Source organism: Sebastes umbrosus, chromosome 23 (assembly GCF_015220745.1).
Source record: "Sebastes umbrosus isolate fSebUmb1 chromosome 23, fSebUmb1.pri, whole genome shotgun sequence".
Classification (NCBI taxonomy): domain Eukaryota; kingdom Metazoa; phylum Chordata; class Actinopteri; order Perciformes; family Sebastidae; genus Sebastes; species Sebastes umbrosus.
In genome coordinates this window covers 1,801,643-1,821,621 of record NC_051291.1, presented here as the reverse complement: position 1 = coordinate 1,821,621, position 19,979 = coordinate 1,801,643, and the positions used below count along the sequence as shown (strand labels likewise).

The 19,979-nt window shown below is 41.3% G+C and overlaps 1 protein-coding gene across 8 annotated transcripts in view; it reads right to left on the bottom strand.

Annotated features, from left to right (window-relative positions):
• scube1 (signal peptide, CUB domain, EGF-like 1) overlaps window positions 1-19,979 on the bottom strand; it is a 106,168-nt gene that overhangs the window by 44,099 nt on the left and 42,090 nt on the right. For all 8 annotated transcript variants that reach the window (XR_005205447.1, XR_005205445.1, XR_005205446.1 and 5 more), the window contains exons 5-6: window positions 8,416-8,544; window positions 5,994-6,110 (exon numbers count right to left, since the gene is read on the bottom strand). Coding sequence is in view for 4 of the 8 variants with exons in the window: in XM_037760067.1 (XP_037615995.1) it covers window positions 5,994-6,110; window positions 8,416-8,544 (246 nt within the window). In the remaining 4 variants the exon portion in view is untranslated. The remainder of the gene's footprint in view (window positions 1-5,993; window positions 6,111-8,415; window positions 8,545-19,979) is intronic.

Genomic DNA, 19,979 nt, shown 5'->3' with positions numbered 1-19,979 from the left:
GTCCAACATTTCCAAGACAAGCTGCCTTAAATGTGGAGACGGAAACAAAGAAAAAGGTGGGGTGAGGATGACGAGAAGAAAGTTGTGGTGCAGGAGGAGGAGGAGGTCAAACAGCAGCAGAAGGAGTCGCTCCGAGGACCGAGAAATGACAAGATGATCGAGAAGAGAGAAAAAGATGAGGAAAGACAATCCCATCATGGCCCACGATGGGTATATGAGGGGGAAAGAGGGGGTGCATACACTGAGAAATGGGGTTTGAAGGGGGGGAAGAGGGGCATGCAGAGAAATCAAAAAAGCAGCAGGAGGAGGAGGAGGTAGTCTGGGGGCAGCGCTGGTTGCCTGTTTGTCTATGGAACACATCACAACTGGCTTTAACAGTCAATGCTGGAAAAACCACGTTCCCAAAGCTGGGCATAGCGGAGGTGGGGTGAGGGGGGGGCTGAGGAGGAGAGGGGAGGAAGGTGGCCGTGGCGATGGATGGGGGGGCGGTGAGATCGCTGTTAAGATGGCATGCATGTGGTGCGGTGTGACGATGGCGGGGTAGGGAGGGCGGCCTTTCATTAGGGGCCTGAATGAGCATCTCTCTGTGAATGGACGCCACTTGCCGCTATAGGACTGGGCTTTGATGTGTCCTATGGGTGGTGGTGGTGGTGGTGGGGGGCGGATATGGGGGGGTAATTAATGTCCCTTCCATTCCCCCGGCCCTGGCCCGCTACCGTTCTCTCAGGGCGCTTGCTTGATGGACAAAGTGGAGAACTCTCTGAAGTACACTCAGGGGATGAATGGAGGCTTTCTGGGTGCTCGGCTAACGGCTGTGTGAATGTGTGATTGTTGAATCGAGAGCCTGTTGCATACCAGTCGAGCAGTTTCTGGAGTGTGTGAAAAAAATCTGTCAGAGATGGAGATAAAAATGTGTGTGTGTGTGTGTGTGGATGTGTAAGACGGGGTGGGAAGAAGAGGAGCTCCTAAAGAGAGTCTATGGGGCTAAGCAGTGGTCGGAGGCCCACAGAGAGAGGAAGGGGGGTGTTTTAGAGAGCCAGACCTACACAGGACGAGGGGGGGGAGAGTTAAACCACTACTACACTACTACAGCTAGGATGGTAAAAACCAAATGCACTGGAAGGAAACAGAAGGACCAGGGTCACTAAAAAACAACAACAACAATACTTCAATTCAAGAAGAAAAACAGAAAAAAAAGGGAAACCATACGAATGCAGTGCAGGCTCTCTCTCTCCCATGCAGCTGGACAAGCAGACAAAAAACAGACAGACGGACGGATGGAAGGATTAGTGAAAGAGGCAGTGGACGATGTGGTCACATGTGAGTGGACACATGCAGTAGGAAGAAGGGGTGCCTCTCTATGTATGGAGCAAGAAAAAAAGGGGGGGGGCTGATGGATAGGGATGAGGCATGGAGGTAATTTTGGTTTTGGTTCTTTGACGAGTCGCTTGCTTTTTGAGGAGGTGGTGGAGGATGAGGAGGTAAGAGAGAGGTGGAGGAGGAGGAGGAGGTTAGGCTTGCTTTCGTGGGAGCTTTTATACCTACAGATCAGGCTGCAATTGAGATGTCCGTTTTTTAACCACACGTGGCCCCCTCCCGACCCCCACCCTAACCCCAGAGTCACTCTTTCCTCTTGGGCACTTTGAGGATTAAATCCACCTGATTTGGTTTTAACACGGATGCTCAGACAAGACAGGCAATCAGGTACTATCACCAGAAAGCAGGAGGAGGAGGAGGAGGAGGAGGAGGAGGAGGGAGGAGAAAGGAGGATAGCGCTACATAGAAAGGGTAAAAAGGAGGGTGGGGTAGGGGGTAGGGGGTAGGGTCGGGGGTTAAAGGTAGGTCGCAGTTGGAACACCCGGACCAGAGAGGTCTTTCTCTCGTCAAAGTATGAAGAGAGACAGAGAGAGAGAGAGAGAGAGAGAGAGAGAGGAAAGACACAAGACATTATAGGAAAAGAGGGAGAAGAGGGTTCCCTCTCTCTCTCTCGTTGTGCTTCCTCTTCGCAGCCTTTTCCTTGATGGCGTGTTTCACTTCTTCAAAGCAGCTGGAAAGAAAAAGGGGTTATTGGCAGTCAAAACCGCAATCTGCTTGAGTGGTGAGAGACAGAGAGAGAGACAGAGAGAGAGAGAGAGAGAAACAGAGAGAGAGAGAGAGAGAGAGAGAGAGAGAGAGAGAGAGGTGTTTCCAGTGTATGGACACAGCAGGAAGGACAGCACATCATAACGACAGATAACTGTGTGTCCGTGTGTGTTATCAACAGCTTTGACATCGTTCTGAGATCAGTATCAGTTCACACAGTCAGGAAGGAGAAAATTGTGTCTTCTAGTCGTGCAGGTGGTTATAAGCTCCTCGTGTTACATGTAACAACGTGTTAAATCACTTTCTTTGGTTTAAACCACATGGAAAAGTTTATTTATTTTTTTATTTGGTTCATTAAGGTTTACACACTGCCCAATGAGCCACAGCCTGTAAACAACGGACTCCCGAGCAGCTAACTTATAATTGGATGGAGATTTTTGGTTGACCTGTAATCCTGCCAGGTTAGAGAGAGTCTGGCAGCTAGGGGAGGCAAAACAAACTCTGATTCCAAAGTATCAGGGATTTCTGCCTAGAATGAGCTGCTGTGAACACCGTGTGGTGTATCGAGTGTGAAAACTCGAAGAAACGGCCAAATAATCAGACATCGGTCCAGACTGTGGTTAATTTTGTCACGCGAAACTTTCCGAGTTTGATGAACTGCTGGCTATCAGATGTCAACCTCCACCAAACTATGCCCATAAATCCTGGATTTTTGGGACGTTTTCTGTAATTGATTTGGATCGTGTCCTTGCTCCTGACTAACCACATGGCAGTTCTTTCAGAAAAGAACAGAGACCTTCCTTTTTTGGTGTTTTGGACAAGCCATGTACGGATTAGATCTACATTTTTTTATATATGTTTTGCGCACAGTTTATTAATTTATACCTTCAAATTAATAATTCCAACACAAAGTGAACAAACAGAAACACAACATTGTGTTTAACCAACACGTTCTGACTCCCAACTCGTCACATACAGTACGGACGCTTTATCAGTGGCCCCTTGGCGTTGTTTGTTACGTAACTTAAGTTAAGTAAGTAAGTAAGTTAAGTACATTCCATAGCCAACGCGACGCAACTATATAACATACGTGATGGAACTATGTTACCTACATGACGCAATTTAAGTATGTTACGTTACAATTGTTTAGGTTTAGGCAACAAAACTACTTGGTAAGGTTTAGGAAAAGAACATGGTTTGGGTTAAAATAAGTATTTTGTTACGTAACTTAAGTTAAATAAATACGTAATTATGTAACGCAAGTTAAGTACATTAAGTTACTACTTGTTCAGGTTTAAGCGATAAAACTACTTGGTTAGGTTTAGTAAAAGATCATGGCTTGAGTTAAAATAAGTATGTTTGTTACGTAACTTAAGTAATAAATAAACTACGTTACGTAGCCTACGTGATGCAACTATGTTACGTACATGATGCAAGTTAGGTAACGTACGTTACTACTTGATTAGGTTTAGGCAACAAAACTACTTGTTTAGGTTTAGGAAAAGATCATGGTTTGGGTTAAAATAAGTACATTTTTTACGTAACTATGTTACGTACATGCCGTTAGTTCAGTATGTTATGTAAGTATGTTGTAGAACAAGTCATCATTTAGTTTTGGTTTGGTGAAAGTCCTGTGTTTGTTTGACCCGTCCACTCACCCTGACCTCCTCCCTACGCAGACTATTTCTCTCTTTATTGTTACCTGACTTCCTCTTTTACTCCCATCATAACTACTACGGCCACTAGAAGCAGCCCTGCACGTCCAAAAACTGATGCTAGACCACTGACCAAGCGTCTGTATGTGAAGTTGGGAATGAGAACAGGTTGATTTAACAGCCAAAATGTTAAAAAACATCTACATACCATACTCCAAAATCAACATAAAACTGTATTCAATCCAAAGTGTCAGCCATTTAGATCATGCATGATCTGACCGCTGTGTTTATTTTGTACCGTGTTACACAGGAATGTCAATGTCACATCAGTCAAAGCTGGCCAGCCAATAGTCAACAATAAAGTTCTGCAATAACGTCCAATGCAAATGAAACCAACATGATCCTGCAGTATTAATCAGAGGGATCAAATTCAGTTATAAAACGTCACCTGACTCTGTGAATACAGTTCCTACTTCTACAATAACTGAATGTTATCATTTTAGGGAATAAAATGAAGTAATCTGAGGGGACTACTTTGATTAATTCAAAACAGAAAAAGTAAATTGAGGGTGATTAGTTCGAGTAAACACTAATTTGTGCACACTAATTATTCATTTGAGGGTACAAATTTGTGCGCAAATTAAACTAAGACAGACAAACAATCAGAGTGACTGGAACAAGCTGCAGTAGTAGAGTGACTAAAGACCAAAGAAGTGGTGATGGAAATTGCTTCCAGGCTCTACAATCTTACATGTATATCAGCAGGAAGAGAAGTGGAGAAAAACAGAGTTATGAACAACTCCACTTACCTGCAACGCATTATTCATCCTCTCATACTGATTAGAAACATACTGCAGCAAGATGAACATGAATATCCTCTATGTGTGAGAGAGTCGCTGCTGTTGACAGTCACATGTACAAAATGGGCCGTTTGGGCAGAGAGAGCTGCCGGCTGGCTGGCTGGGATCAGTTCTGACATGATGAATGTGTTTTTCACTTTCAGTTTTTCATCTCTTTCTTAGCTATTGGATATATTATATTATATTATAAGGAATACTGGAACAATGTCATATACCCATCATCCAGTATTTCAGGGACTTTTTTTTGCAAGGAATTGAACCTCTATGGCCTTAACATCCCAGCTCCACCAGTTTAAAGGGATAGTTTGGGTGTTTATCAGTGGGGTTGTATGAGCTACTTCTCCGTAATCGGTGTATTATCTACAGTAGATGGAGTTTGGAGACAAAGCGATGTACTGCTGTGGACGGGGTCAGCAGCAAAATGGATTTTAGACACCTAAAATAATCAATATCCGTTTAAGTGTACGCTATATTTATAATATTTTCACCGCTTTACCTTGCTGTCAGACCGCCCTTTCAGACGGGGAACTGAAGCTGTTATCTAGTCTCTCTTCAAAGCCACCACACTCCGTTAACAAAAACATTCATTCAGTCGTTTTACCTCACAGAACACGGGAGTTGCTGGTCTACCGCTGCCTCGATCGGTTAGTTAGTTTGTGTTTAGTGTGTAACTTTTAAAAGGTTTTAAAGAGTTAGTTCGGATTCACCAAAATTCGAATTTGGAGGCCCCCAAGAAGGTGGCGCCCTAGGCGACCGCCTATATGGCCTATGCCTTAAGCCGGCCCTGTTCTCCAAGGTAAAATAACTGTTTTTGTCAATGGAGTCTGGTGGCTTTGAAGAGAGCATAGATAACGGCTACAGTTCCTCGTCAGAAAGGGCTGTCTGACAGCGAGGTAAAGTAAATATTCTAAATATAGCGTACACTTAAACTGATATAGATTTTTTTTAGGTGTCTAAAATCTGTTTAGCTGCTGCTTCTCCACTCTTTATCTGTTGTCTGTTTCTGCTGACCGCCACCTACTGTAGGTAATACACCGACTACAGATAAGTACCTTATAGTAGTAACTATTTTTTACTTGAAATAAAATGCTATTAAAACGTTTTTAATGTCATTCTGCGTTAGTTGAGTCCCAAACTGAAATGAATGATAACTAACTTCATGAAATCATGCAGTTACTATTGTTTCCTTTCTGTAATATACTGACAGCCCGTCCAGTAGTGGTGGTTCTGTCGGGGTTATACATAATAAGAGCATGTTTTACACCACTAATGCAGGTTAGATGCAGCGTACAGTGTGCATGAAGCTGGACTGCAGCTTTCATTAATCAGACATTGATTGAATAAGGTCTTGTGTGTGTGTGTGAGAACCGGGAAGCCATCTTGGTTGTGAACTCACCGATGCAGGTCTTGCTGTCGGAGTGCAGGGCGTACTTCTGGTGGCAGCCACACACCGGCCCCGTGTCTGTGTCGTCACATGTGTGCTGGCAGCCGCCGTTTCCATAGTTACACGTCACTGAAGACAACACACACACACACACACAAATTCAAGTCTCACCTCTGGATTGTAAAATTCTGTGGCTCAGCTTATGTGTGCCAGTTTCTCCTCGCCAAAATTTAGCGTAAATTTGGAGCGTTATTTAACCTCCTTTACGACAAGCTAGTATGTATGCATGGTTTGTACCGATGGATTCATCAGGTTTTTTAGTTTCATATGATACTAGTATCTTCACTCTACAATCTAAAAAAAGTTACGTTAATGAAAGAAATTAGTGTTGTTAAAACGAATTTGCGTTGGGGTAAATTTCGTCTCCCCGTAAACTAAGAAAAGGTTCCTGTGTTTGAAATCAGTTTTTGAAAAAGGTTCGCGACTTCCTGGAAAACTTGAGGTCGAGAGGGGCCTGAAGAGGAAAAAGGGGAGAGAGAAAGAGGGAAAGCAAAAACGTTTCTTTTTTTTTTCTAAATCACTACTTGAGAAAGAAAAACTATTTGAAAGAACAACACGAGGGGGTGAGAAACGATGTGGAAGAGTGAGAACGAGAATGCACTCGTCGTGGAGGAGAGATGAAGAGGGTGGGAGATGGAAGAAAGAGGAGGGTTTTTCTTTTTAGGACTCTTCGCCCTCATCCACGAGAGAAACCAGGTTTCAACTAGGCCCTAAAAAAGCTAAGTATAGTTCTTTTTTAACGGGCCACAAAGTCTTGAGACGGAGTTTAAACAGAACTGATAACTATGTGAGATGTTTGTGATTCGTCCAACATTTTTTTACCTCCTAATTTGCCTAATCTTCACAGCTCTTGAGGTGAAAAAGGGAAAGAAAGCGCGAGTACACTTGGTGAACTCTTCAGGCGCTTTTTCTAAACTTTGCAGTTCGGACTATTTTTGGTGACTTGAAGGAGGAAAAAAGGAGAAAGGATGAGGCGGGAGAGGATGTGGGAGACAGAACGAGAGGGAAGAATGGACAGAGACAGAGAGGACATGAGAGTAGACATAACTATAGCATTTCTTTCATCACTTGTTTACTACCGTCTTGTGCCGCCATGCTCAACAGGCCGGCACAGCACCGGGGTCCCTCGCCGCTAATGAAATATTACCGCAGCGGGTGACGCATTAGAGCCTTTTTTCAGAGGCTTTCACAATCTTTAACACTCTCACCGTCTGAGAGGAGAACAAGATGTGTTGCCAAACAAAAGTGTAACTAAAAGCTTATTTTTCCCCCCTCAAAAAAAAAACAGCAGCCCCTAAATTCCATGGCTGCAGGCACTCGGCGTGAAGAGTGAGAAACAGGGATGGAGCGGCGGCGAGGAGGGGGGGGGGAGTTCTCTCTACTGAATCCTTCAGCACCTTCGGCTTGGCCTGAAACGCTTTACTGATTTTGGTATTAAATGTCCGCCCTCATATTTTAGCGCTGAAGGCCGACTGGAACTTGTCCATCATTGCTATTACAGATGTTGATTACAGGAACAGTTCAGATCCCTCGTCGCACCGGTGCGTAACCTCAATAAAAATCACGTCTATGAAACAAAGTGTTGATACCTTGCTGCCCTGTGGACTGTAAAATAAAGTGACAAGTCAATTGACTAAAGATTAACAGATGACCGAGAGCGTTACGCAAAAGTGGATTTGACTACATGTAGGATGTAAAGACATCCAGCGTCTGTGAGCTGCTCATTTAATGCCCAGTTCACACTGCTAGTTTTTGGCTTGACCGCAGAGGGCCGGCCCTACACAGACACAAAAGTCTGTCACTGAGTGGTGAAGTTACGTGATTGGTCGGCCGAGTGTCCGAGTTTGGACTAAGCTGTGAAACTAGGCGATCTAGTTCTAAAATGAAACCAGATTCAGCAGTGGCATCGCGTATTTCTAACTTAAAAATGTTTTCAGAAGTAGATTTTGGTGGATTGTTTAGACAGAATAACAGAAAGTTTACGAGCAGACTGCCGTGTTGTTCATACCTGCCAACAGAGTTTCAGAGACTTTGTTTCTGCATTCTGGTGACTTTAAAAGAGTGAAAATAACAAAAGCATTTTTAAGTTAAACTTTTGATTTTACCTTTAACTCTGAAAGAAAAACGGAATAATTCTCCCCTCTGAGGTGAATTTGTAAATCTCTCCATTTCTCTCTCCTTCTCTCACTCACTGAAGGTCCTTTCGGACACAACGCGACAACGCCACCGCTGTACTCTGAAACACGTTATTTCTGACGGCTAGCACCGTGGCTTTAAAACATTGACCAAAAGGCCCAGTCGCCTCCTGGTGTGTATTGTTTGAGTGTCAACGTGTAGAATGTGGGGTAGCACTGAGGTTAGGAGCGATACGTACATGTACATTCTTTCTGGTTTTTGGCCAACTCAAAGCCGGGACGGCACTCGCAGGACACACCGCCTTTGCCCGGAGCCTCCCTGCAGATGTGGGCACAGCCGTGGTCCTTGTTCATGCAGTTCATCCCGTCTGTGGAAGGGGGACAGAGAGAACAGCATGTTGGAAGAACTCAGAGAAATACAGAAATCCATCATGTGAAACCGCCAAAATCGATGTTTGGCAGAAAATAGTGTGTTCATATAAGAACCAATCGCTCGTAGTAAGAAGAGGTTTAACATTTTCCTCCACCGTGATACTATATCCATATCACACGGACATCATGCCTACTGCGGCCGTACTGAATTATCAGCTGAATCTGCGGCTCCCCTCGGCTTTACGGAGCTCTATAGGGAGTTTCATCCCATTGTTTATCCGTCCTGTACGCTGCCTGCTCAGCGGCAAACAGCAGACGGACACAGCTGGTGAACACAGTGGAACATTTAGCAGCAGAATATTGGACTTAACATTCATCAGGTGGACCCAAACACGACACAAAATGAATGATAGTGTTGCTCTGTTACTGCTGGAGGTGTAAATAAGCAACTGTTTGCTAACAAGTTCACCATACCAACTTTAAAAGGCGATGATATGATCATCAAAATGTGACTCTCGTGTAAAACACTACAAACGAGACAAAGCTAGAACCACAGGCACATGACGGATTGAAACTGGAGTGGAACCTCTGTTGTGTGAACATAACAATTCTCTAAAAGTTGATTTTATTCTGAATGAATGTGTGGCGCGATACATGTGTTATCGCTTGGCCAACAGCAGCAGGGTGAACAGGCTGTTGCCAGGGTGAGTATCTGCGCAGGCACCTCACCTCACTGATATCAGAGAGCTGCAGAGCCCTGCTGTCCTTGGCCGTGCACAAACCATGCCAGTTTGTAATGTTTCCAGTCAGGATGTGTTCTTTAACGTACATCATCGTATAGTAAGACCCATTATCACAGCAGAGGACAACCTCAGGAGACAGTGAGGAAACTTGGAACTGAGGACCTGAGGTTTCTCTGTTGTCTGTCTGTGACAGCGAGCATCATCCTCAGGCTGAACAGCCAAAGGTCATCAAACCTCTGTTTTCCTTTCCTAATTCCTAAAAAACAGCTTTCTGAAATCCCACTAAATCTCCCACACTAAAATCCAAACACTTTTCCTCTTTCGTCGTCAGCACCAATTAAGCCCCGCGCCTTAATTTATGACGGCGCTCAGCTCATGTTTTCAGCCGTCACCGATCCGAGGCTTCTTGTCGGTGCTGACAGCGGCTGGCCGTCCCTCCTCCTACCCGTCTGATCCCGTCATTCCTTCTTTGATGTGGTCTCCTATCCTGGTGATTTGTAGAGCACACTGTGGCAATAATATGTGAAATAGGCCAGCGTTTAAATCTTCATCAGCTGGGGGGAGGAAGCGAGGAGGCGGAGGACGGAGAGGGGCCAGTGCTCTCAGGAGAGGCGAGTAGGAAAAGAGAAGCCAGCCAAAGATATCACCGAGCTCTGGGAAGAACTGGGAAAGTTAGTTTGGGAGTGTGCGGATGTCTACCCGTCATGGCACGATCAGATGTCTTCACTCGCAAAAAAGATGGTTTCCTATTGAACAACTTTATTACACTCCAAGCTAATCAAACTTTTTCTCAATCCCAGCTCATCAAATACCGACGCTTGGTCAGCGTTCCTCGGCGTCTGATACCGACGCACCGAGGAACCCTTCAACGTCTGTATGAGACGCACCGGGCTTTCAACTAACCCAACAATGTTCGTATTAGACGGTTAGAGCGACCGACGGCGTATAGAGAGGGAGAAAGTGTGTTTAGGGAGGATGTCAGGTCGGGGTGGGTGGTTGGAGTTTGGAGCGTTATTTCTGCCGACAAGCTAGTATGACATGGTTGGTACCGATGGATTCTTTAGGTTTTCTATGTTTCATAGGTTTCATATGATGACAGCATCTTCACTCTTAGGATCGAATAGTGGCCGGGCCCGATGGCAGCCCGTCGGATTTTTAAGACGTTTATCAAAAATTGCGTAAATGCATTAAAGAAATTAGTGGTGTTAAAATAAATTTGTGTTAACGTGTTATTACATTATCGCGTTAACTTTGACAGTCCTAATATATATATATGTATATAAAATAGTTGGAAAAGAAAAACGTTTAATGAATGCCATGGCTTATTTGACATAAATAAATCATTCTTGAATGCATTGTGCAACATGTTGGTGACTGAACTGACTGAGCCATAACTCAGTCTGTCTCACTTTAACTGAAAACACCGGACACCGAGAACAAAAATAATATCAATATCATCTACAATACCACCTTTTCCATTCTCATGTGCAATATCAATATCACTGTTCATTGTGTGCAATATTAATGTCCATCATGTGCAATGTTGTTGCTTGTTGTTTTCTCATCATATGTAATATTACTTCCTTTTCTGTTTTTTTAGCTTACTTTACCTTTTTTATTTTACTTAATCTTATTTACTCATTTTACTAAATGTATCTTACTTTATTGTTATTCTATTAGGCACTGGTGCTAGAAATAGTACTTTTTATTTTATACACTTAAACTTGTTGTAATTTTGAGCAATCTCTGGCACAAGAATTTCCTCCGGGATTAATAAAGTTCTATCTTATCTTTAGTGCAATTTATCCTTCACAAAGCCCCGTTATTCCCAGCATTTAGGTCATCTAAAAATCATGATAGTCCATCACTAAACTTATTTTGCTGCAGATAAGAATCCAAATGGAAATTGACATATGTTCTTATTAAAATAACACATTTTGACTGTACAACCTTGATGGAGGTATGTGCTTTCTGAAGTGTAGTAAGTAGAAACATTCAAAGACTGAAATCCCCAAATGTAGAACCAGATTTTAAAAAACAATCTTAGATAAGTGATTAACGTGATTATTTGTGCATCTTTACTCCTCAGGATTTGCATCCGCGTGGCAGCACTCACCAAACTCCATCTAGATTTGGTCCCACCCCTCCCCTGGTCCCCATGGTGAATAATGTCCCTTCATGGGGCCCGAGAGCGCTTCAAGTACCTCATTAGGGTGCCGTTCCTTCTAGAGAGTCCCCTTCACAAACAAATAGTCCTTTCTTAGACGCCGCCATTCTAGCTGTCCGCTCCCAACGGGACCATTCCATCAAAGTCCAAAATCAAAAGAACCCAAAGGGAAATTGTGCATTACGTGATCAACAAAAGATCAAACACAATCTGCCGCCCCGTTCAGCAACATTATATAATCCAGACGATATATAACATTAAACGTAGGCAGGTATTTATGCACAGCCAAATTTTGGACAACCCAGAAGACTAGCAGGGCAATGAAGCCAGGGGGGGTAAAAAAAAACGTTCAACAGTTTGCCAAAGCATGCGTGGACCCTGTTTGAAAACTAAACTCATAAGAAAGCAGAGTATCTACAATCAATTTAAACCCGGGAGAAGTCAAATAAACCGAGGCGGAGGAAGGAGGTGGACGCAGGCCTGGGACTCAGCACAATCGAGCCTAAGACAACAAACACCGACTGTGGCCTCTCAACGTGTCCGACGTGACGAGGCAGCGAGGGCGAGAGAGAGGGGGGGGGATGCCGGCGGCTCACTGACACGTTTACTTGTCAGACCTGAATAACCCACACGGGTCCCTGGATACATATTCAGCCGGATCTGATGTCGAGCCGTGTTTAGCTCAACGTCAGCGCTGACCTGCTGATACGCAGACGGAGATGAGACGGCATAGACACTCAAACAAATATAAAAGTGACTGACAAGTGACACATTGCACAAAATCTTCCTGCGGGTCAATTCATTATTCTACTACGCAGTACTTGCAAACATATCCCTGAAGAGCTTTGTCAAGAAAATGCTCAAAAAATTTAAACAAATACGTGAGATTTATTAAACGGAAACTGCCAAAATCAAAAATAAATGAGTAAATACCAAATTCCAACCAAATAAAAGACTCTTTAAATAAATAATATGTCATTAAATAAAGCAAAAATAATATAAAAAATAAATGTAGCCATTAATTAAATAAAAATAATAAAATAAAATATGACATAACTTGACCTAATTTCTGTTTTAATTTGTTTCTTTATTTATTTATCTTTGTATTAATTCCCTTTCCTATTTATTTACTCTTTTATTTAATTTTCCCTTTTATTTATTTATGTATTTTTTTATTTTAAATTTATCTAATTATTTTTTATTGATTTATATAGTTTTGCATTTCTGTACTACTAATTCCACCTCCAAACACCAATATTGCCGAGCTCTTAACATTTCCACCAACAACAATTTTAAGGATCATACCAGTGGTTTTGTCCACGATCATACAGTCATAAGCAAAAACCCATATCATACTTATTTTGAAGATATAGCAAATGCAAAGGTTTATTTATGCCAGATTTTTCAGACTGACTGGAAGTAGTCTATTTTAGCTTTCCAAGCTTTTTAAAACTGAGACATAAAAAGCAAAACATACGACAGAAACTCTAAGAACTACAATGGTGTATTGTAGGAACATAAATAAAAAAATGACGGAGCTGGGGGAGGGGGGGTAATATGTCAAGTAAAAACTAAATATTTTCTGGGAACAAAATCGTAAATTTACGAAAACAAAACTCACAAACTGACAAGAATAAAAAAACTCAAATCAGTATGTTGTTTTCTTCTGAGTAGGCCCAATTCACGGCAATGTCTGCAGACATAGAACACGGTGTGGTGAGGTTGATCCAACATTGCAACCAAATTTTTCTCATATGTTTGTGGTTTTAATCTCTTTTCCAGCAAATGTATGACTTTATAATCTCAGGAAAAATTTGTGAGTTTTTTTCTTGTAAATTTACAACTTTAATCTCAGAGAATATCTGAGCTTTTTTCTCTCAAAATTGTGTTTTTTCTTGGATATTCTATGAGATTCTCGTAAATTTGTGACTTTATAACCTCAGAAAATATTCAAGTTTTTTTCTCATAAATTTGTGAGTTGTTTTTTTTGTAAATTTACCACTTTAATATCAAAGAATATCCACGTTTTTTCCCCCATAAATATGTGACTTTAATCTCAGAGAATTTCTGCTCAGAAAATAAAATTAAAAAATTAAATAAAATTTTGTATTTGAAGAATACTATCAAAACAAGCTCAAGTTTCAAACGAAAAGCAAGAGATATTGTGTGTGACAGCAGCAGCTAGTTGGATAGAGATGTCCCTTTCGGATACGGCACCAACTATTGATCAATAATCAGTTTGCAAAGATCTGAAACTCGCTTGAGTTCATTCATTGCAGTGAACACTGTGTCACCATCTTGGGAAGTATTTTATGGCGTGATGCTAAAAACGCTGATAAAATGTCATAAGCGTAAATTAATTTTCTGAAAGGAACTGGCTGCTTACAACGAATGGAAAAGAAATCGGTATGTTTCTGGAAGAGGTCGGCTAGAACGTTAAGTATTATTGATTTGAGTCACTTTACCTCTGAAGGTGCAAACATCTGCATGCATCTCTACAGTAAAGTGGTGTTTATGTCACTTTTAATGGCAGTTCTTCAGTTAGCGATGAAAAGGTAGAGAGAAGGTTGACGTTTCTTCTTTCCAGCTCGGCGTGGAGCTTTGTTTAGATTGGGGAGGTCAGCAGGTTTACAACTACTGAAGCTTCCTCACTGGGAGCCCCAGCAGGTCCAGATAAAACATTGAGACACGTCTTCATGGCCCAGTAACAGCCCCTAGGACACAGTCTGTCTCTCACACAGTCTCTCCTCTGTCTCTTTTATTATCCTCTGTCTGTCTTTCACGTTCCCTTTCTTTCTTTATCCACCTCTCCACACATCTCTCTCTCTCTCTCTCTCTCTCTCTCTCTCAGGAGCTCCGACTCCAGATGAGGTCCAAGCATATCACAGCCGTGTTATTACAACCCGACTCTTGCAGCGTTACACCCCAAAGCCCCAAAAGTCTGGCTGGCAGAGTATAATGGGAGACAGGGGGGAGGAAAAAAAAAAAAAAGGAGGAATGAAGTGAAAGACAGAGACGGATAGAGAGAGAAAAAGTGAAGAAAGAGGAGAGGAATGTGGAAGAGAAAGGTAGACGGAGAGATGGAGACGGAGCGGGATAATTTAGAGCCTCGCAGTCGCCTCTCCTCCCTGTTTCCTCAGAGGCTGATGAGGAATGAGGTGATGCTGAGCGCCAGTCTCACAGCCTGATCGCCTCACCAGGGACAAGAGAGACATTTCACAGTTTCAATCAACCATGGAGAAAATATTATAAAAATATTCAAATATAAGTGAGATGTTTGGCTTTTGAATGATTTGAAGCAACAATACAACTATATAAATAAAGTCCCGTGATATTAATAAAGCAATTTAAGAAAATAGCCTGCACAAAAAGTCTTGCAGAAGTCTCAGAGGATTGGATCAAAACAGGAAAAGAATATTTTGAAGTGGGGTTATATGAGGTACTTCCATAGTTTGTGACCGAACCGATGCTGACTTAAAGGACATCACTTATATTACCTTAAATTTGTTACGTAATTTGCGTACTCAAAGGTCCAGTGTGTAGGATCTGGCAGTATGCATGTAACCAGCGGAAACTCTACGTTTCCTGTGAACACAAATGTTTATTTTGAACAGACACTATGCAGGTAACAAACGGGAAATGACACGCCTAAACTGACGCCAGAGGGGTACCTAGAGTGTCATAATTTGAAGCGTAGGACCACTGGACAAGCTGCACTATTTGACGAGCTGGGAGTGAAAATGTTTTGATTTATCAGACTTCACACTGCTCCAAAATATTCAGATTATATTTTTCAAATATGCAGTCAATATGCAGTCGAACTTGTATATGTACACCAGCTAATGACCACGTGCATGCCGGTCTGTGCCCACACACGTATGAATTACAAGTGTTTGTACTGTGACCACACATCCACTTAAAAGGCCTCTTTTAAATGAAGCTTTAAAAAAAAAGCCTCAAACAGGAACGACTTTATTCTGCTGTTACAGCTTCCTCTGCTGCACGCTGGCTGAGAGAGGAGCTGTTACATCACTGCTTTGTGAGCTGCAGTGCCTTGTGGGTAGTTACAAGCAACATGTGACGCACGTGTCAATTTCCACTCCAGTCTTTTCAAAATAAAACTACTAGGCTTAGGCAACAAAACTACTTAGTTAGGTTTAGGAAAAGGTCGACTTGGTTAGGCTTAGGCAACACACTACTTAGTTAGGTTTAGGAAAAGATCGACTTGGTTAGGCTTAGGCAACAAATTACTTAGTTAGGTTTAAAAAAAAAATTTGACTTGGTTAGGCTTAGACAACAAAACTACTTAGGTTTAGGAAAAGATCGTCTTGGTTAGGCTTAGGTGACAAATTACTTAGTTAGGTTTAGGAAAAGATCGACTTGGTTAGGTTTAGGCAACAAATTACTTAGTTAGGTTTAGGAAAAAATCGACTTGGTTAGGTTTAGGCAACAAATTACTTAGTTAGGTTTAGGAAAAGATCGACTTGGTTAGGTTTAGGCAACAAATTACTTAGTTACGTTTAGGAAAAGATCAACTTGGTTAGGTTTAGGCAACAAATTACTTAGTTAGGTTTATGAAAAGATTGTGGTTTGGCTTTAAATAACACTGGCAGTGCCAAAACTTACAGAAGTTATGTGACAAATAATCAACTCTGGCTTGTGATTTCACACGAGACATGAACACCGGTCTGCTTCGGCGAAAGTCCAGTATTTTTTGACCCACCCATCCACCCCAATCTCCTCCCTATGCGGCGTTCAACACTCTTTATACTACTATACAATTACGTGGATTACATACGAGATGATTTTGTGCTGACCATCACAAAAGAAAATGTGAAATCCGTGTCTATGTATGCAAATCAATACATTTCATGACTATTTCACAAACTGCTGTGTGACTTTGCTGATCGTTAATGTGTGATCGTATTGTACTTTTCATTTCAAACGTTTCTCTCCCACGTAAGAGGCTCTTGCCTTTTTTTATTTCATAGAGGCTGATGTTAAAATCTGACATTCAGTCATTAGTCATCAGAATGTGAACACAGCAGCGTGGGACAGCGTTGTTTAATCAGTGTTGAAGTGTTTAAACCTGCGTAACCAAACCAAACCAAGGCAATTTAGTTACAAAGAGCGGGTCTTAAATTTCAGACTTAAATACATGATGAAGTGTGACAAAATATTCTTTACAAGTATTGAAGTGAAAAGCCCCCCCCACCCCGCCTCCCCTCCTTCCACTTTTCCATCCATGCTCTTGTAAATGGCGTTTTAATTGAAATCTGTCAGACGCTGGCTGTGTGTCTCTCTCACTGCTCTGCTCAAACCACAGTGCTATAGGTGCTAAGCCATGAATTTCAATGAGTGCTTTTCTTCAACTGGCTGCATTGAACTCCTTTAAATAAGGACTGTGCTCTTTCTAATAACCCTCCCCAATCTCTTCTTCAAACATCCCTCTCCCTCATTCTTTGGCTTTCTGTATCTCACTATAGCTTCACACGCATCACAGGACTGTGGATTTTAACATCAATATATGACTTTCATTTTAAGACATAACTACTGTACCGAACACCACACCGAGTTAGAATACTAGTCAGCTTTTCTGTTTTGCATTGTGAGAATTGGAGAGAGCTAAACAGGCAGTAGTTGTCCTTCCAGAGCAAACACAAACTAAAGCTTGGTATAGTGAATGGTTGTGAAACCCTGAAACAAAAATACTATGTTTACCCTCCGCTTTAAGTGAATCCAAAAAGAAAATGAACACGCCCAGAGCAATAACAGAGAGAGAGGGGACATGTAGCAAAAATCCCCCCTTTGTGACCGGAAGCAACGGGGTGTATGGGAAATGTGGTCTTAATTTAGAAGAACACTAACAACCGCTACCAAACTGCCTTGAAACAGTTCTCTCTCCATTTATTTACAGCAACTTTAAAGATCACAAGAAATGACTACCTGGAACTGGAATTCACTGTTTGTCTCCCGGATAAATTGAGATAGTTTAAAAGACAGAGGATGTTTTCACAGCAATATAAAATAGATAATATAGATGGAATTATGACAGGTTTAACGTCCTAACAGAAATGGGATTGGGATTTATTGTTTTACTTTTGTTTTTCACCGTGGTATGAAAATTGGTGTCGAGAATCGTGGAATTTCACTAGTATGGGTTTTGACCTCTAAATTTCTGGTATCATGACATCCCTACTCTTTATACTATGTCACCTGATTTCATCCTTTGCTCCTGTCATAATTACTACAGCCACTATAATTGTAGTACTTATTAACTTTAATTTGAACTAATTAATTAAATTATTTAAAAAAAATATATATATTTTTTTAATTTGAATTTTAATTTAATTTAATTTAATTTAATTTAATATTTAATTATATGTATATATGTTATATAATATTGTATATGTATTTTTTTATTTTTTTTATTTTTATTTATTTTGTATTTATTTTTTTCTATGTGTGTATATATATGTATGTACATATTAAATGTTCAATGTAAGATATCATTTTTTGTATTATTGCACCGGTGTTATATTATGTTATGTTATCTTTGTTATGCTATGTTTAAAAAAAAAGTAATAAAAAGAATTCTCCAACATTCAAAACTGACAACTGTTCACTGTGATGGATTATCTATCTCAATCAAGTTGTACTGAAATGAAGTGAAACCAAAGAAAGGTCGGACATATGTCTATAACTGATGGTGCTTTTTGGAAAATACCCAGCTGTCAAGTAAAGTATATTAAATTTCTCAGATAATCGGCTACAACCTGCGAACCCCAGGTACGGTTCTTTAAATACACAAGCGGTGTGTGTCCTCTGAGCGACGGCTACAATGCCAAAGCAGCAACGTTTACATGGAGGCAGGAGAGAGCAGGCGAACCAGAGTTCAGTGTGTTATGTTAACAGAGTCCAGCTGCTAACGGTAAAGAATCACACAGCCCTTGTTAACTGAAATAGTACGACTACAAAGCGTGTGTGTGTGTATCGGAAGGGTTCCGGCTGAAGCAGATGTTTGTTTCCTATAAAAGGGGATGATGAGACAGGAGGGCGTTTACTTCATGCGTATATATATGTGTATATATGTGTATGAGTGTGTGTCCACTCAACATGTTTCCTGTGTTTGCTACTGAGAAGCAGTTACACACCAGGTCAGTTCCACGCCCTCGTATTAAACATTTCCACTGACCACAGACAAACTCTGGCCTAAAAATATAGCGGAGGCAGCTTAGCAGAACAGAGGAAAAAAATAAATGGTGGATTCCACCTTCCGCTCACAGGTAAATAAGTCATGTTTACCTCAAAGAGAGAGAGAGAGAGAGATTGGAGAAGTTATTAGAGCTTGTTTTCAAAGTTAAAATCACACGCTGGAATAATATTTAAACAAAGTATTTATATAAATGAAGGAAGAGAGGGTGTTTGGGAAGGAAAGCATTAGTCACTTTCAGCATCCCCCCGCCACGCTCTGATGACCCAGGGGTATATATGTTTGTGTGTGATCGGCCTGTCGTTGTTTCGAGGAGAGTTCACGTCGACAGGATAATACCGGCTTCATTCGGGGTCAGAGCTCATTGACTGCATGTAATATATTTCCCTATAGGTCTTCGAGGAGATGTACTTTACTGATCCCATTTAGGATAGTTGAACGCTTTGCAATGTATTTCATTATGTTGTCCTTTATAAATTAATTTGTGATATAAATGTCTTTATTCTTTGATTTTTGGGTTTCTGGATAATAAATAATGCCTGATATATTTGACTTCAGGACATTTCGGACTACATACATGCTGGAAATCAAACATTTTTACTGGATTCATTTAGATATTTTCAAAAGTAAAAGTCCCTAGAAGTGTATGATTCAACTTTGTCCCATGGTCTAGTGTTAAAAAATCTCCCTTTAAGGTACATTTTGAACAGATAAAAAATGTGCGATCAATTTGCAATGAATCGTAATTAACTATGGACAATCATGCGATTAATCATGATTATATATTTGAATCGATTGACAGCTCTACTTCCTACTAATACCTACAGTATAGGGCCTTTACAATGATACATTATGAGAGTATAACAAACCACTACAGATTAAACCTGAGCGCTCCATCTAATGACGTGCTTCGACACACATTAGAGGTTTCTTGAATAACAACTGGCGAGCATTTACAGTATCCGACAGACACACAGAGCTCTGAGTGTTTGGGTTATATATGACAGGTGAAGTGTTCCTGGCTTTTGATGCTGTTTTGTAATTGATGATGATAACAGCCAGGTAGACAGAGCTCCCTGTACTTAAAGAGTTCCCACATGCCCTCTGGGCCGTCATTTAGAAGCTCCACCGTACCTCCAATTTCCTGCTTCGGTTTGTTTAAAGTGAGAATTCCTCCTTCGCGGGGAGAGTGTACGTGCACGTCGGGGCGACTGTGGGAGTTTTTTTGTGCATGAATGCATGTCTATGCATCTGTGTCTATAGGTGTGTGTGTGTGTGTGTGTGTGTGTGTGTGGCAGCAGCCTCAGC